The 11,670-nt window shown below is 56.5% G+C and overlaps 1 protein-coding gene across 1 annotated transcript; it reads right to left on the bottom strand.

Annotated features, from left to right (window-relative positions):
- Nucleotides 1-28: 28 nt before the first annotated feature.
- Nucleotides 29-9,614, bottom strand: LOC122163809 (maestro heat-like repeat-containing protein family member 2B). Its single transcript, XM_042825315.1, has 29 exons — nt 9,426-9,614; nt 9,121-9,286; nt 8,867-8,965; nt 8,552-8,703; nt 8,070-8,204; nt 7,787-7,879; nt 7,431-7,500; nt 7,202-7,315; nt 7,041-7,114; nt 6,588-6,707; nt 6,335-6,442; nt 5,981-6,140; nt 5,814-5,854; nt 5,494-5,635; nt 5,084-5,136; nt 4,783-4,890; nt 4,394-4,513; nt 4,087-4,209; nt 3,788-3,943; nt 3,451-3,567; nt 3,061-3,140; nt 2,532-2,667; nt 2,319-2,411; nt 1,833-1,928; nt 1,531-1,654; nt 1,216-1,325; nt 615-767; nt 221-375; nt 29-80 (listed from the first exon to the last, which is right to left on the bottom strand). Exons 1-29 carry the CDS (start codon nt 9,612-9,614, stop codon nt 29-31), a joined length of 3,339 nt encoding a protein of 1,112 aa, XP_042681249.1.
- Nucleotides 9,615-11,670: the final 2,056 nt, after the last annotated feature.

The following is an 11,670-nucleotide window of genomic DNA, read 5'->3' as shown; positions in this document are numbered from 1 at the left end:
GCTTTGCTTTGCTTCGCTTTGCTTTCTTCTACCGCCTCCACCTTAGAAGACAAAACTCTCTGATTCTCCTCCATGTATCGCTAGAAAAAGGAAAGTGTCAAGTCATGACTGAGTAATTTTCACCTCAAAGAGACTTTGAGAGGAAAAAAGAAAAGCTGCTTCCTCCCAGGATCCCTGTGGCAGAGGCAAGCAGCAACAACAAAGGCAGGAGTGCTGATACCTGTCGGTGGGCCCAAGCAGCCGGGAGAAATTGTCAATCGCCACCTCCGTGTGACAGCGGGTGAGGATGACCACCGCCTGGCACACGAAGGGCATGAACATGCTCTGCTGTGTGGATGATGTGCAGCTCCGCAGGACGTAGAGGATCAGTGGCACCTGAAAGAAGAAGGGGAGAAAGAACAATTTGCAGGGAGTGACCATGGACGTTCAGCAGATGAGCAGTGCCTGCTCCCTTGACGTACTGCCAAAGCCTAAGACTAAATTTCACACCAGCAACCTTGTCCAAGCCCTGGCTCTGTGCTCAGACTGTGTTTCTTTAGCACAAGAGGCAAATGGCACAAGGCATAGCGCAACAGCAAGAAAAAATCCAAGACATGTGGAAGAAAGTCTCTTACGTCTCGACAGATGTCCTTTCTGTACATCTGCAGAAAGGTGATCATCCACTGTCCAGCAGCACGCACACGCATTCCTTTGGCCTTTCGGAAGGTCTCCTTGATGGCCATCAAGAAGTCGATGGTGCGTTCCATGGGGAAGTTTCTGCACACCATCTGCAGACAAATGAGAAGGAAGAGATCCCATCACTGGTCTGCGGCAGGTCTTCAAAACATAAGCCAATCTTGAGGGCATTCTTAGTTCAGCGGCCTGCTGGTCACTCAGGCAGCAATCACAATGCTCCTGCTGTCCGTACCCTGCTACTCATACAGAAGGCGGTTGAGCCTTCTCTCAGCTTCTCCACCTATGGTGTTTGCTTATATGCAAAGCCTACCTCACAGCAGCCACAATCACACACACACACAAACACACATCATAGAGTCAGCTCCTTGCACTGGGCGCCTGAAGGACAGACATAGCTCAGAGCCTCCTGATACTTGCTGGAGAAGAGTGCTCTCAGGTTGACAGCTCATTCTGGAAATGGTGTGAGAGGCTGTGGGGAGCAGAAGGGCGTGCAGAAGCCTACACACTGAGATCCCACCACCCCACTTTGGGTCCACTTACCCTTGCGATTTTGGACGAGGCCCGGAGTTGACAGACTGTGCTGCAGGCGTGCAGCCCCTCACACAGGCTCCCAGGGTCTCCCATCTCGATTACTCTGTTGGTCACCTTGGCTGGAAAGAGCACAAGGAGAAAAGGGAAGTCGGTAATGCTTCTGGAAACAGAACTGCTTTCCAGGGAGAGAGACAGAGGGCAGGATGGGGACGAGAAGAGAGCTGCGCACGGTGCCTCTCTCTCCTGTCAACAGGGCCCAGCCCGTGGGCTTCTGCTAGTGCTGCAGAGGAGAGCAGAGGGCTGGTGCACACCCGCTCTACTTGCCTTGGATTCGGAGAAGGGAGCTCAGGCAGGTGACAGCCAACTGACGGGAGGTGGGCATGGGGTCACACGTTAGAGGCGCCAGAAATCCCACCAGGGAGCCAAAGTGCTCGCAGGCGTCTTCTCTCTGCGGGGATGAGAGGCAGGAACAAAGCTGTAGGCAGCCCCAGCTCTCCCTAGCTTCTCCCACCGGTGCCTTCCCCACGTGGCGGGTGACACAGCACACACAGCAGGGGAAAGCTGGCCTTCCAGCTCAGGGGCAGTGGAGAGGGAGCAGGGGGTGTGCGGTGGGGCTCTTTACTCACTCGAAGCTCTTCACATACAGCCAGCAGCTGGGAGCAGACCTGCAGGGCCCTCCTGCGCTCCCACACGTTGCCTGATGTCATTGGTCTCCTCAGGACCTGGAACAGAGCACCTGTCTCACTGCGGACGTCCTTTCTTTCCCTTCCTGCCATCCCTCTCTCTGTCCCTCCTTTCCCGGCACTTTCCCTCAGGGCCTGCCCTGTGCTCCACACCGCCCCCTGCCTCACTGAGCACCAGCGCTGCTGCCCCTGCTCTCTGCAGACGCTCCTGTCTCCTAAGCCAGGAGCTTTTCCTCAGCTGTGGCCTGCCAGGGGCTGGCTCCTGCCTTTCCCCCTGCACAGCCCATTTCTCTGCCCATTTCTGAGCTTGCAGTGAGCTGGCACGTCAGCAAGAGATTTCGCCCGCTCTGAACGTCCTCTCTGTCCCCAGATCTCTGTCCTCACTATCAACAGGCACTGTGTTTTCTCCCTTGCCCCAAATGTACTCACTTGGATTATGTTCTGGAAGAAGTCACGGGTGGGCTCTGTCTCAAGCAGGGCTGCCATCATCCGGCCCAGAGCTTTCAAAGATGTTTGCAGAAGCTGAAAGCAGAAGAGGGGATTGAGTGAGGTGTGGCATCACGGTTGCTGCCAGAGCATAGGCTGTGTGTGCTGAGGTAGGGTTCCCACCAAGAGGTGGCTCAGAAAGTTACAACAGCTTACCTGAAGGTACCGAGCTGCTTGCTGTGACTTCCTGATCTTCAGCATCATCTTTGCTGAAGGGTAAGTCACAATGCTCCTGCAGCACAGAGCCAACATTTCACACATGTCCTTTGCTTCTCCCAAGGGCTTCAGCTTGCTGACAGGAGGAAAAGGGGAAGAGAAAGCAGAAAGGGCCTTTACCGGTGCTCTCCAGACTGGTTCAGACAAAACCTGAGTTTCTCCTAATCGACAGCTGCAAAGCCAACACCCCCAGCCCATGCTGCTGAGCACTGCCTTCAGTTCCAGCAGTGCCTGCCTCCTCTCCGGCAGCAGTGAACCACCTCCCACTCTGAAGGGAAGGAGACCCCAGGTCTCTCTTCTCTTCCCTGTCAGGAGACAGGAGGACCAGGGCCTTTCTCCCTGCCCAGAACCGCAGCTCTGCTGGGCACAGCAGCCCAGCATCCTGTAGATGCGGCTCCTCACCCCCTCCAGGCCTTCAGGAGCTACCCAGAAGGTCCTGCCTTACAATCCCAGAGGCTCCAGCCCTTACCTCAACTCCTCCAGGGCCAGAACCACCTTGAGGGGCACTGGGGAGACAGGGATGCCTGAGTGATACCTCTTCAGCAAGTCCTGCAAGTCCCAGAGAGACACAGTCAAAGCGGGCAAGGGGCACGCGAGAGCTCTTCCTCCCAGCCCAGTGACAGACACAACTGCCACACACCAGCCCCATCACTCCCACGTTTCCCACGGAGGCGTGGCAGGATGCAGCAGCTCCGCAGCTGGTGGACCTAGACTGCTGCTCAGCCGCTGCCTGCCAGCACCAAAGGTCCCCACCAGCTGGAAATGTGTGGCTGAGGGAGACCTGTTTGCCTCCAGGGAAGCAAGCCTCGTGTCACAGCCCAAAACTGCACTGCAGACAGCCCTGGCTCTAAGCACTCACCATCAGGATCTCCAGCAGCTTGCCCTTCAAGGACACATTAAAGCAGTCACCCACAGCGTGGAAGGCGGAGCTGAAGTTGGTGATGCTCTGCACCAGCGCAAGCTTGTTCTGCAAGTCCTGAGGCCCAAGAGAGAAGAACATTCTTTGAACTGCAGGAAGGGACAAGGGATGCAAGGGGGACGCGTGGAGGCAGCACTAAGGGAAGGGCTTGGATCTTCAGCTGGCCACAAACTGTTCCCCGTGGGGCCTTTGAAAGAGAAGGCCCATCTCAGCATCCCTCCACATGGAAGGGCTGCAGCTGGGCACTCAGACACCCTGGCACACTTTGAGCTCTCACCTGGCAGCTGCAGCTGTAGAGCAGCAGGATGTTGCCCACAATGTCTCCCTCCACGTGGGCGAGCAGTTCTTCCTTGGAGGCACACAGTGCTAAGCTGCCATGGGCGAGCATGAGAGCGCTGCGTGTGGCGTGAGCTCTCGTGCTGTCCAGCTCCATCTGTGTGGGGAGAAACAAATGCCTTGAGACACTTGCCCAATGGCCCCAGTGCCCCACAGTGCACCTGAGCTCCCAAGGCAGGAGCTGCTGTGAACATAAGGCGGAAGAAAGCCAAGATTACGGCTTTCCCCGTAATGCTTCACCTTCTTGTGCCTGGAAATCCTAGAATTTCGGCCCTTGCACAGCCTGGACGAAAACATGGTGAGCGTGTCCAAGACTGCACGGAAGTTGCTCTCAGCAGCATGGCTGAGAAGAGAGATCATTCCCTGCACAAAAGAACAAGGAGCAGTTGGTGCAGGTCTGAACCCACTGGCGCGGCCAGCCACACTAGCCAGGCCCATCCTTGCCTGAGGGAAATGGCAGCAGTGAGGAGATGGAAAGGGCCAGAAGCCCTTTGTCCCAGGGACAGAGTGGGGACGCTCGCAGAAGCTGGAGGAGAGGAGAGCTCACCTGGGCCTCAGATGGTTCCTCTGCGTTTGCTTCCTGCAGGTGTTGCAGCAGTTTCTCTTGGATATGGAGGACTCCCTTACAAGCTCCCAGCACTGTCCCCAGAGCCTTGTACAGGAAGGACTGCATGGGAAGGGAAGGAAGAAGCTGAGATGTGGCAGCAGCCTGACCTGCTCAGACAGAGCCAGGTGGGAAGGACCCACACTCCCAGGGAATCGCTGAGAGCAGCTGCAGGGCTGAGTTTTAGCCAGCCCCCAGGCACTTTGCAGCAAAAGGCTCCCTGGGGGGCACGGGCTGGGGAAGCAGCCCGCGTGGGCAGAGCACCGCCTGCAGCCCCAGCCCCAGTTGGGCACCTGCGGCTGCACCGCTGGGTAGAGCTGGGGGGAACTCACCTTTTCTCCAGAGCTGCTGGGAGAGCTGCTCAGGTACCGGCTCAGCTCACAGCTCAGGCCCTTGGTCCAAGCCTCGTCCTCCACCGTCTCCACTGACGCCCTCAGCAACTGTTGGAGAACAGGAGAAGCCAATGTTCCCTTGCCCTTTGTTTCTTCCCGCATTCCCAACTTGCTGCAGCCTTCTGGGGAGAGCTGTCTGGAAAAACAGTCCCCCTCCCAGCTCCCCCCGGTGTTTCTCCTTGAGGGGCTCCTTGAGGCAGGCAAGCCCTTCCCTGTACCGTGCCTCATAGCAATGCTGTACCTTTAGCAGTCGGCGCTCCCACGCTGCAGAATCTGGGAAGCTCTCTTCTTTCCCTGCACAGCAATAGGAAGCAAAAGAGCCTTGCTTGGGATCAAGCCACAGAAGAAGAGCTGCTGCAAACCTGGCTTGGCCCGGGCACTCGGCACTGCCAAGCTGGGACCTGCACCCCCCCCCTAACTGACCTGGCCCTCCTCACAAACACTGTCCCCGCAGGGACACAGAACTAACTGCTCCAAGACTGCTGTCTGAGGGGATGTGACATGCCCATCTGTGCCCTGGAATGGGCAGATTTCTGGGGGAAAACTCCCCAGGCCTCAGCATTGTCTCCCTGGAATGGGAACAGCAGCAGACCTGCATTTTCACTCCACCCCTTCTCTGCCTCCACCTCTCCCTCTCCACCAGTACTTTACCTTGGACACACTGCAGCAGCTGGGGGATCTCTGCATCCCACATGGCCCCCACTGCTCTGTGGATTCTGCTGTGGAGCTTTTGCATGAGCACTAAGGCAGCGGCTTGCAGTTCGCTGCCTGCAACAGGGCTCCCTGCCACCACCTGAATGAGAGCAAGGAGAAGCAGGGTTACTGCTGCAGCAAGAGCAGCGGTGGCTTCCCCCGGGAGGGAAGCAGCTTGGCTCTGCCGTGATGGGCAAGGAGCAGCCAACAGCTTTGCCCATAGCCATGCTGCTTCTTCCTCGTGGCTTGTGGCACTGGCCTCTGGAGCATCTACTCACCAACAGGCGCACCAGCAGTGTCTGGGGAGTCAGCCATGGGCCTGCGGGGAGAAAGAAGTACTGAGTAAGATTCCGAGGCACGCCATGCCCTGCCACACACACCTCCGCTGTCCCTTCTGGGTGCTAACACAGGTCAGCAGAGCTCACTGGGGGAGTTCTGCTCCTACCTTGAAACATGGAGCTGAGGAAATGGGGATCCAACTCTTCAATCTCCCGCCTTGTCAGTTCCTCTCTCTCAGCCAGTGCTTGGACACAGCGGGAGATCGGGATCAGCATGCCCGTGTATTGGGCTGGCACCACAAAGAGCAGCAGCCGCGGCCACAGGAGCTGTAGGGAACAAGGCATGTCAGCATTCCTGCCTACGCTCAGAGGTGAACGGGACTCTGTGAATTTCCTTGAGCCTTGTGTGCTGTGTCTTGTGAGCGCGTTGGAGGAGAGACCTGGGGCCTGGGGTGTTGGAATGGGACGAGGAACACGTGGTGCAAAGGCAAGGAGCAGCAGCAGGGCAGAATGTGACTTACTTTGGACATCCCTCTCACGGAGACATCCAGTGACCCCAGGATGTCCATGCACAGCTGTTGGAGAGCTCCTTCTTCCCGAGCTTCCTGGGCAGAAAGGTCTCCGGCTGCCTGCGTAACAGTGTTGTTGAAACAAGGGTTACTCTCAGTTCTCAACAGCCTCTGAAGAGGCTCAGATGTTGCCCCACCGGTGCTTCTGTGCCAGCCTCTGAGCAGCACAGGTCTCCCAAAAGAAGATGCTGCCCACTGTCCTTACCCTTCTTCCCGTGGCGCGGCTGAACTCTCTGAAGATGTGCCCCACCACATCCCAGGCTGAGCAGCTCCGGGTGTCAGCACTGAGGAGATCCTTGATGAAATACAGAATGGCCCTCCGCACCTGCCAGGGGTCAATTGTGTGTGATTTTCCTGGTCAGAAGGCAAAGGGAAGCCACCTGCTCATCGGGACAGCCCTTTGGGCAGGGGCAGAGAAAACAAGAGCAGGGGAGAAGCCTTGGCTCCTGACGTGAGGGCCAGGCCTTAGCACCAGCGTGCTGTGTGCTTTCCATGCGCAGCACAGGGAACTTCCCGCTCCACTCCTCCTGCTCTCCCCACAGAAGCCATTGCGACCGTGTGGTTAATGCCCCGGCACCTCCCTGGTCACCCCAGCCCTGCCCGTGTTGGCAGCAGCATCCCCACCCCCACAGCGCTTTCCATTCCCAAACCAGCTCACCCGGAGCCTGAGGTCGCTGCACAGACGCTGCACAGCCTCCGCAGCCAGGGGCAGCTTCTCTGTAACAACGGGCTCTGCAAGAGAAGCACAGAAGCATGCGTGGAGGCACCACGCAGATGGCAAAAGGGATCCCTGGAAAAGACCCGATCCATGGTACTGACCATCAGAGCGAGCCAGAGCGCCAAGCAGACCCAGGGCTGCCACACATCCAGGCTCCCATTCATTCTCCAGCTGCGACTGAAGAAACAGGATGGTTTCCTCTGGACACATTCGGGCTGCAGGGAGGAAATCCCGCACTGTGTTAGCAAGCAACTCGTGCCCCTTCCTGAGGTCTGAGAGACAGCTTTTGGCCAGGGCACCGCCAAGCACCGCCAAAACTCCTCTCCTTACCCTGCAGCAGGATGCAGTGGGTCAGCTCTGCGCTATCAGCCTCGCTGTGCTGCTTGGTGTCATCAGAGAGCTGTGGGAGCAAGGTCCATTTGAGAAAATCACAACAGCACTGAGGACGGAAAAGAAGCTGTGCTGCCCAGCTTTCCTCTTCCTTGGCACTCTTGGGAAGAGGACATGCAGACAAAACCCAGCCTGCCCCACAGCATCCCTGGGGGGAGGCAAACACACGGCTCTGCAGCAGCCTTGGGCATGCAGGAGATAGGGCTGAGCAGCCGTCAGAGGCTCAGAGACTTGCAGCCCTCCTGAGACTTAGCCAAGGGGAAAACTGTGTGGGCACAAGGATAGGCTCCCCTTACCTGGTAGAACACAGCACTGGTGATGGCCAGAAACTTGTCCCTGGGGATGACAGACTGAACTCCCTCTAAGACCTCCAGGAAGGTAGTGAGGCTCTGCAAGAGACCAGGAGAGGAAGGAAGGGCTGAAGCCACATCTAGCCACTTGGGAGCAGAAAAACTTTTCCCAATGGTTTGTCTGCTGGGAAAAGCTCCTGTACAGGTGTTCTTGTTTGTCCCCCCCTCCCAGCAGCACCAAAAGAGTGCAGTAGACCATGTCTACACTGAGCCCTGCACAGCATCTCACCTTGGCCACCCTGCAGGTGTCTTGGATCTCCTGACATGGGTGCATGAGCCAGAGGAACTGCTCCCAGATGTGCAGCTCCTCTTGCAGGAGGACAGCCATCATGGAAGCCACAGCCCCAAGGACAGCCTGTTTGTCCTGCAGAGAGATGGCGGAGGCCTAGCATCAAAGACTGAATGTCTGCCCTTCCTACAGAGAGGGCTTTCTCTTTTCTTTTCCCCTTCCCCATGCCCCTGTACCCAGCAGGAGATGGGCTCTCTCTGGAGGGCAGGGAGGTTTTCCCCACACCCTCATCCCCAGCTCTCCCTGCCACAGTGCTGTGACATGCGGCTGCTTCCTGGCAGGGAGATCCAGCCCCGAGCACAGAGCCAGTTTGGGGCCCTTTGCACAGCCAGCCCACTCCTTCTCATCACCCCTCTGCTCTCAGCCTGCTGGGCACAGAAAGAGCTGCTGCCAGCCCGGGCTGGGAATGCAGCAGTGCTCACCTCTTCCTCCTTGCTGTCCTGCCAGTGCCTGACCACGGAGAAGAAGAGCTGGTGAAGATTCTCATAGATTCGCTCTTTCTCCACGGCAGGCCAGGGGCATTGCTTTCCAGAGGACAAGTGAACCTTGATTCCATCTGACCATTGCTTCACAACTGAAAAAACAAAACAGAACCAAAAAATAAGCGAATAACTAATTAATTTTGTAAAAAATCTAACAAAAAAATCAAAGCCAAGGGAAAAGGGAGCTTGTGAGTCTGCAGCAGGGCGAGGTGCAAGGGCTGTCCCGATCCGCCCTGCTCTGGGGCCAACACTCACCAGCACAAGCGATGCGCAGCATCTGGCCGCTCCTCACCTGGTCCACCACACTGCGTAGGCTGGCCAGCGTCAGCCACACAAAGGGGATGCACTGTGGAGCTGCAGAGGGGAAAGAGAGGGCCATGGTCAGAGCTCCAGCAGCGAGGGAGGAGGGGCTGCAGCCCTGCATCCCCCAGCTCAATGCAGATGACGCGCAGAGGGGAGAGACCGCTTTCCCCCATTGTCACAGACTTCAGGAGGCTGAGGGGCTCTACCGTAGGTGCTGAACAGTTTGCTCAAGGTGATGAGCACCAACTCCTTGGTCATCTCCCCCGCAGCCTTGAGGTGGCCCTGGAGCTCGGCCATCACCAAGCTGAAGTGCGTCCTGGCCAGAGCCACCAGGACATTGCTGGCAGCCAACCTCACGTTGTCTGTCACGTCCTGAAAAAGAGTCACTGGTGACACGCGGCACAGGACACCTCCTAAGGCCTTCCCTCGGCAGGGCGAAGCCACCGCCGTCCGCCAGCAGAATAGCAGCGCAGGCAGGCAGCTCCCTTTGCCTTTGGCAGTGACCCCTTACCTGGGCAGCCGTCAGGTCCTGGGACACCTCTGCCAGCAGCCTGTTCACCACTCCGCATGGCAGGCGGCTGTCATCTTCACACAGGACGCTCTCCAGCTCACGGTACACCTGCGCTCGGACACCCTGGGGACAGGGACCAATCATGCTGGCTTCGCCCTTGTTCCCAGGGAGCAGCCCGCTGCCACCCATCGCTATGTGGATGTGCTGCCGGGGCCTGGCACCCAAGGGACCGTGGCACTGGGCCAGGGCAAGGATTGATGGTCGCACGTCCCCAGCTCACCTCCTGGTCTTGCAGGCGCTGCAGCAGCAAAGTCGCGGCACAGGCAGGGACAGGACTTGACACCCTGCCGCTCTCCCTGCGACGCATCCGTCTGGGCACGCAGCCCACACAGGCAAAGAGACCTGGAAGGAAAGAGCAGAGCAGCTGCCGCTGGTGTTGCTTGGAGCCAGGGCCGAGCATCTGGCCAGCTCTGGCAGGAACGTTCCTCCAGCCTCACAGCACAGGTGGGCTGCACTGGCACATGTTTGGTTGGTGGGGAGAGGGGAGAAAGCCTTCCCCTTGCCGGGGTCCTGGGGAAACCATGCCAGGCAGCTGCACTCAGCAGAGCAAGGACAGTGCTGCTGGCACGTCCTGAACCGGCACTGCAGGCCCCCATGTGCTCGGGCAGCGTCACGGTGTCCAAAAGGAGGAGGGACCTCACCTCGAAGGGCTCTCAGCCGCTCCATCATTGCAGGATATCTCCAGATAGGCACAACGCTCTCTCTGGTCCACTTCCCGCACGTCCCACAAGAGACTGAGCCACCGCTCCCACCACAGGGGTGTGAGAACCAACAACTGTGACATCACACTGCAAAATGTCATCTCACAGAGAATGACACGCCCTGGGCTGGGGACCAGACAGCATGCGGGGCAAGCTTGCAGGCCCCAAAACATAGAACGTTTCTGTGAGGCACTCGGCTCTGGGATGGACACGTTCCAATACAGTCATTAAAGTTAATAAGTTCAATAAACAGTTTCCTCTCAACTCAGTAAAAATACACTTTGGAGTCTTTTTGGATAAATACACGTTCCCCATGAATATAAACAAGACAGCACAGCCATACAGATCTAGAAAATTGATGGAGTTTTTTTGCTCAAAAAAGTATTTTTTACATTTGGGATGAAAATTCAGTTGCCACATCCACCTTATCTATCTTGAATACTTTGTCTGCATCCATTACATCCATTACATCCCGCTTCTTACTGAATATGGATTTTTATTGGCTAGAAAACCTTCTCCCAGGTGCAAGCATCATAAATAATAGCCTGCAGGGCAAGCTTGCAGGCCCCAAAACACAGCATGTTTTTGTGAGGCATTTGGCTCCGGGGTGGACACATTCTGTGCCAAAGCAGGGAATCACCTCAGCGGCTGAGGGAGAGCCCCTGTTTGGGAGAAGCTGCTGGGAGCCAGTGCCCGGCATTCTCTTAGTGACTGGGGACTCCATGCTGGGAGGCACCGAGGCCCCCATTTGCTGCCCTGACAACCTTTCCAGAAGCTTTTCTGTCTTCTGGGGCATGTGTCAGGGACATAAAGGAGACTCCACAGCATCTGATCAAGAAGACCACCATGCAACTGTTATCATTCGAGTAGGGGCATGGGAGGTTGCCATGAGGAAATGGCAGAACATCCAAAAGGGGCTTTGCCTCCCTTGGAAAGATGCTAAAGGGGTTGGCAGAGACCTCACTGTGGCCTTCCAGTACTTGAAGGGAGCATATAAATGGGAGGGGTAACGATTGTTTACATGGGTTGATAGTGATAGGACAAGGGAGAATGATCTTAAACTGAGGCAGGGGAGGTTTAGGTTACAGATATTAGGAGGCAGTTTTTTCACAGAGGGTGGTGACGCACTGCAAAAGGTTGACTAAGGAGGCTGTGGATGCCTCCTCCCTGGAGGCATTCAAGGCCAGGCTGGATGTGGCTCTGGGCAGCCTGGTCTGGTGGTTGGCAACCCTGCACATAGCAGGGGAGCTGAAACTAGATGATTTTTGAGGTCCTTTCCAACCCAGACCATTCTAAGATTTTAAGAAAACTAAAAATTTAAAACTAGCAATTTTTCACCATCATCAACTACACAGTTACTTAACTCACTGAGAGTTCTTGTCTCTGTTTAACAGAAAAAATGACCCCGTAAAGGATTTTTCTCCTCTGATTTTCTACGAATCTGTGATGATATCAGCAGTGCCCAGCAAGGACAGTTCTAAGTG

The sequence above is a fragment of the Centrocercus urophasianus genome, unplaced genomic scaffold, assembly GCF_019232065.1.
Source record: "Centrocercus urophasianus isolate 14NV4802_14NV808 unplaced genomic scaffold, USGS_Curo_1.0 seq_10, whole genome shotgun sequence".
NCBI classification, from domain to species: Eukaryota; Metazoa; Chordata; class Aves; order Galliformes; family Phasianidae; genus Centrocercus; species Centrocercus urophasianus.
This window is presented reverse-complemented; position numbering and strand designations above follow the sequence as displayed.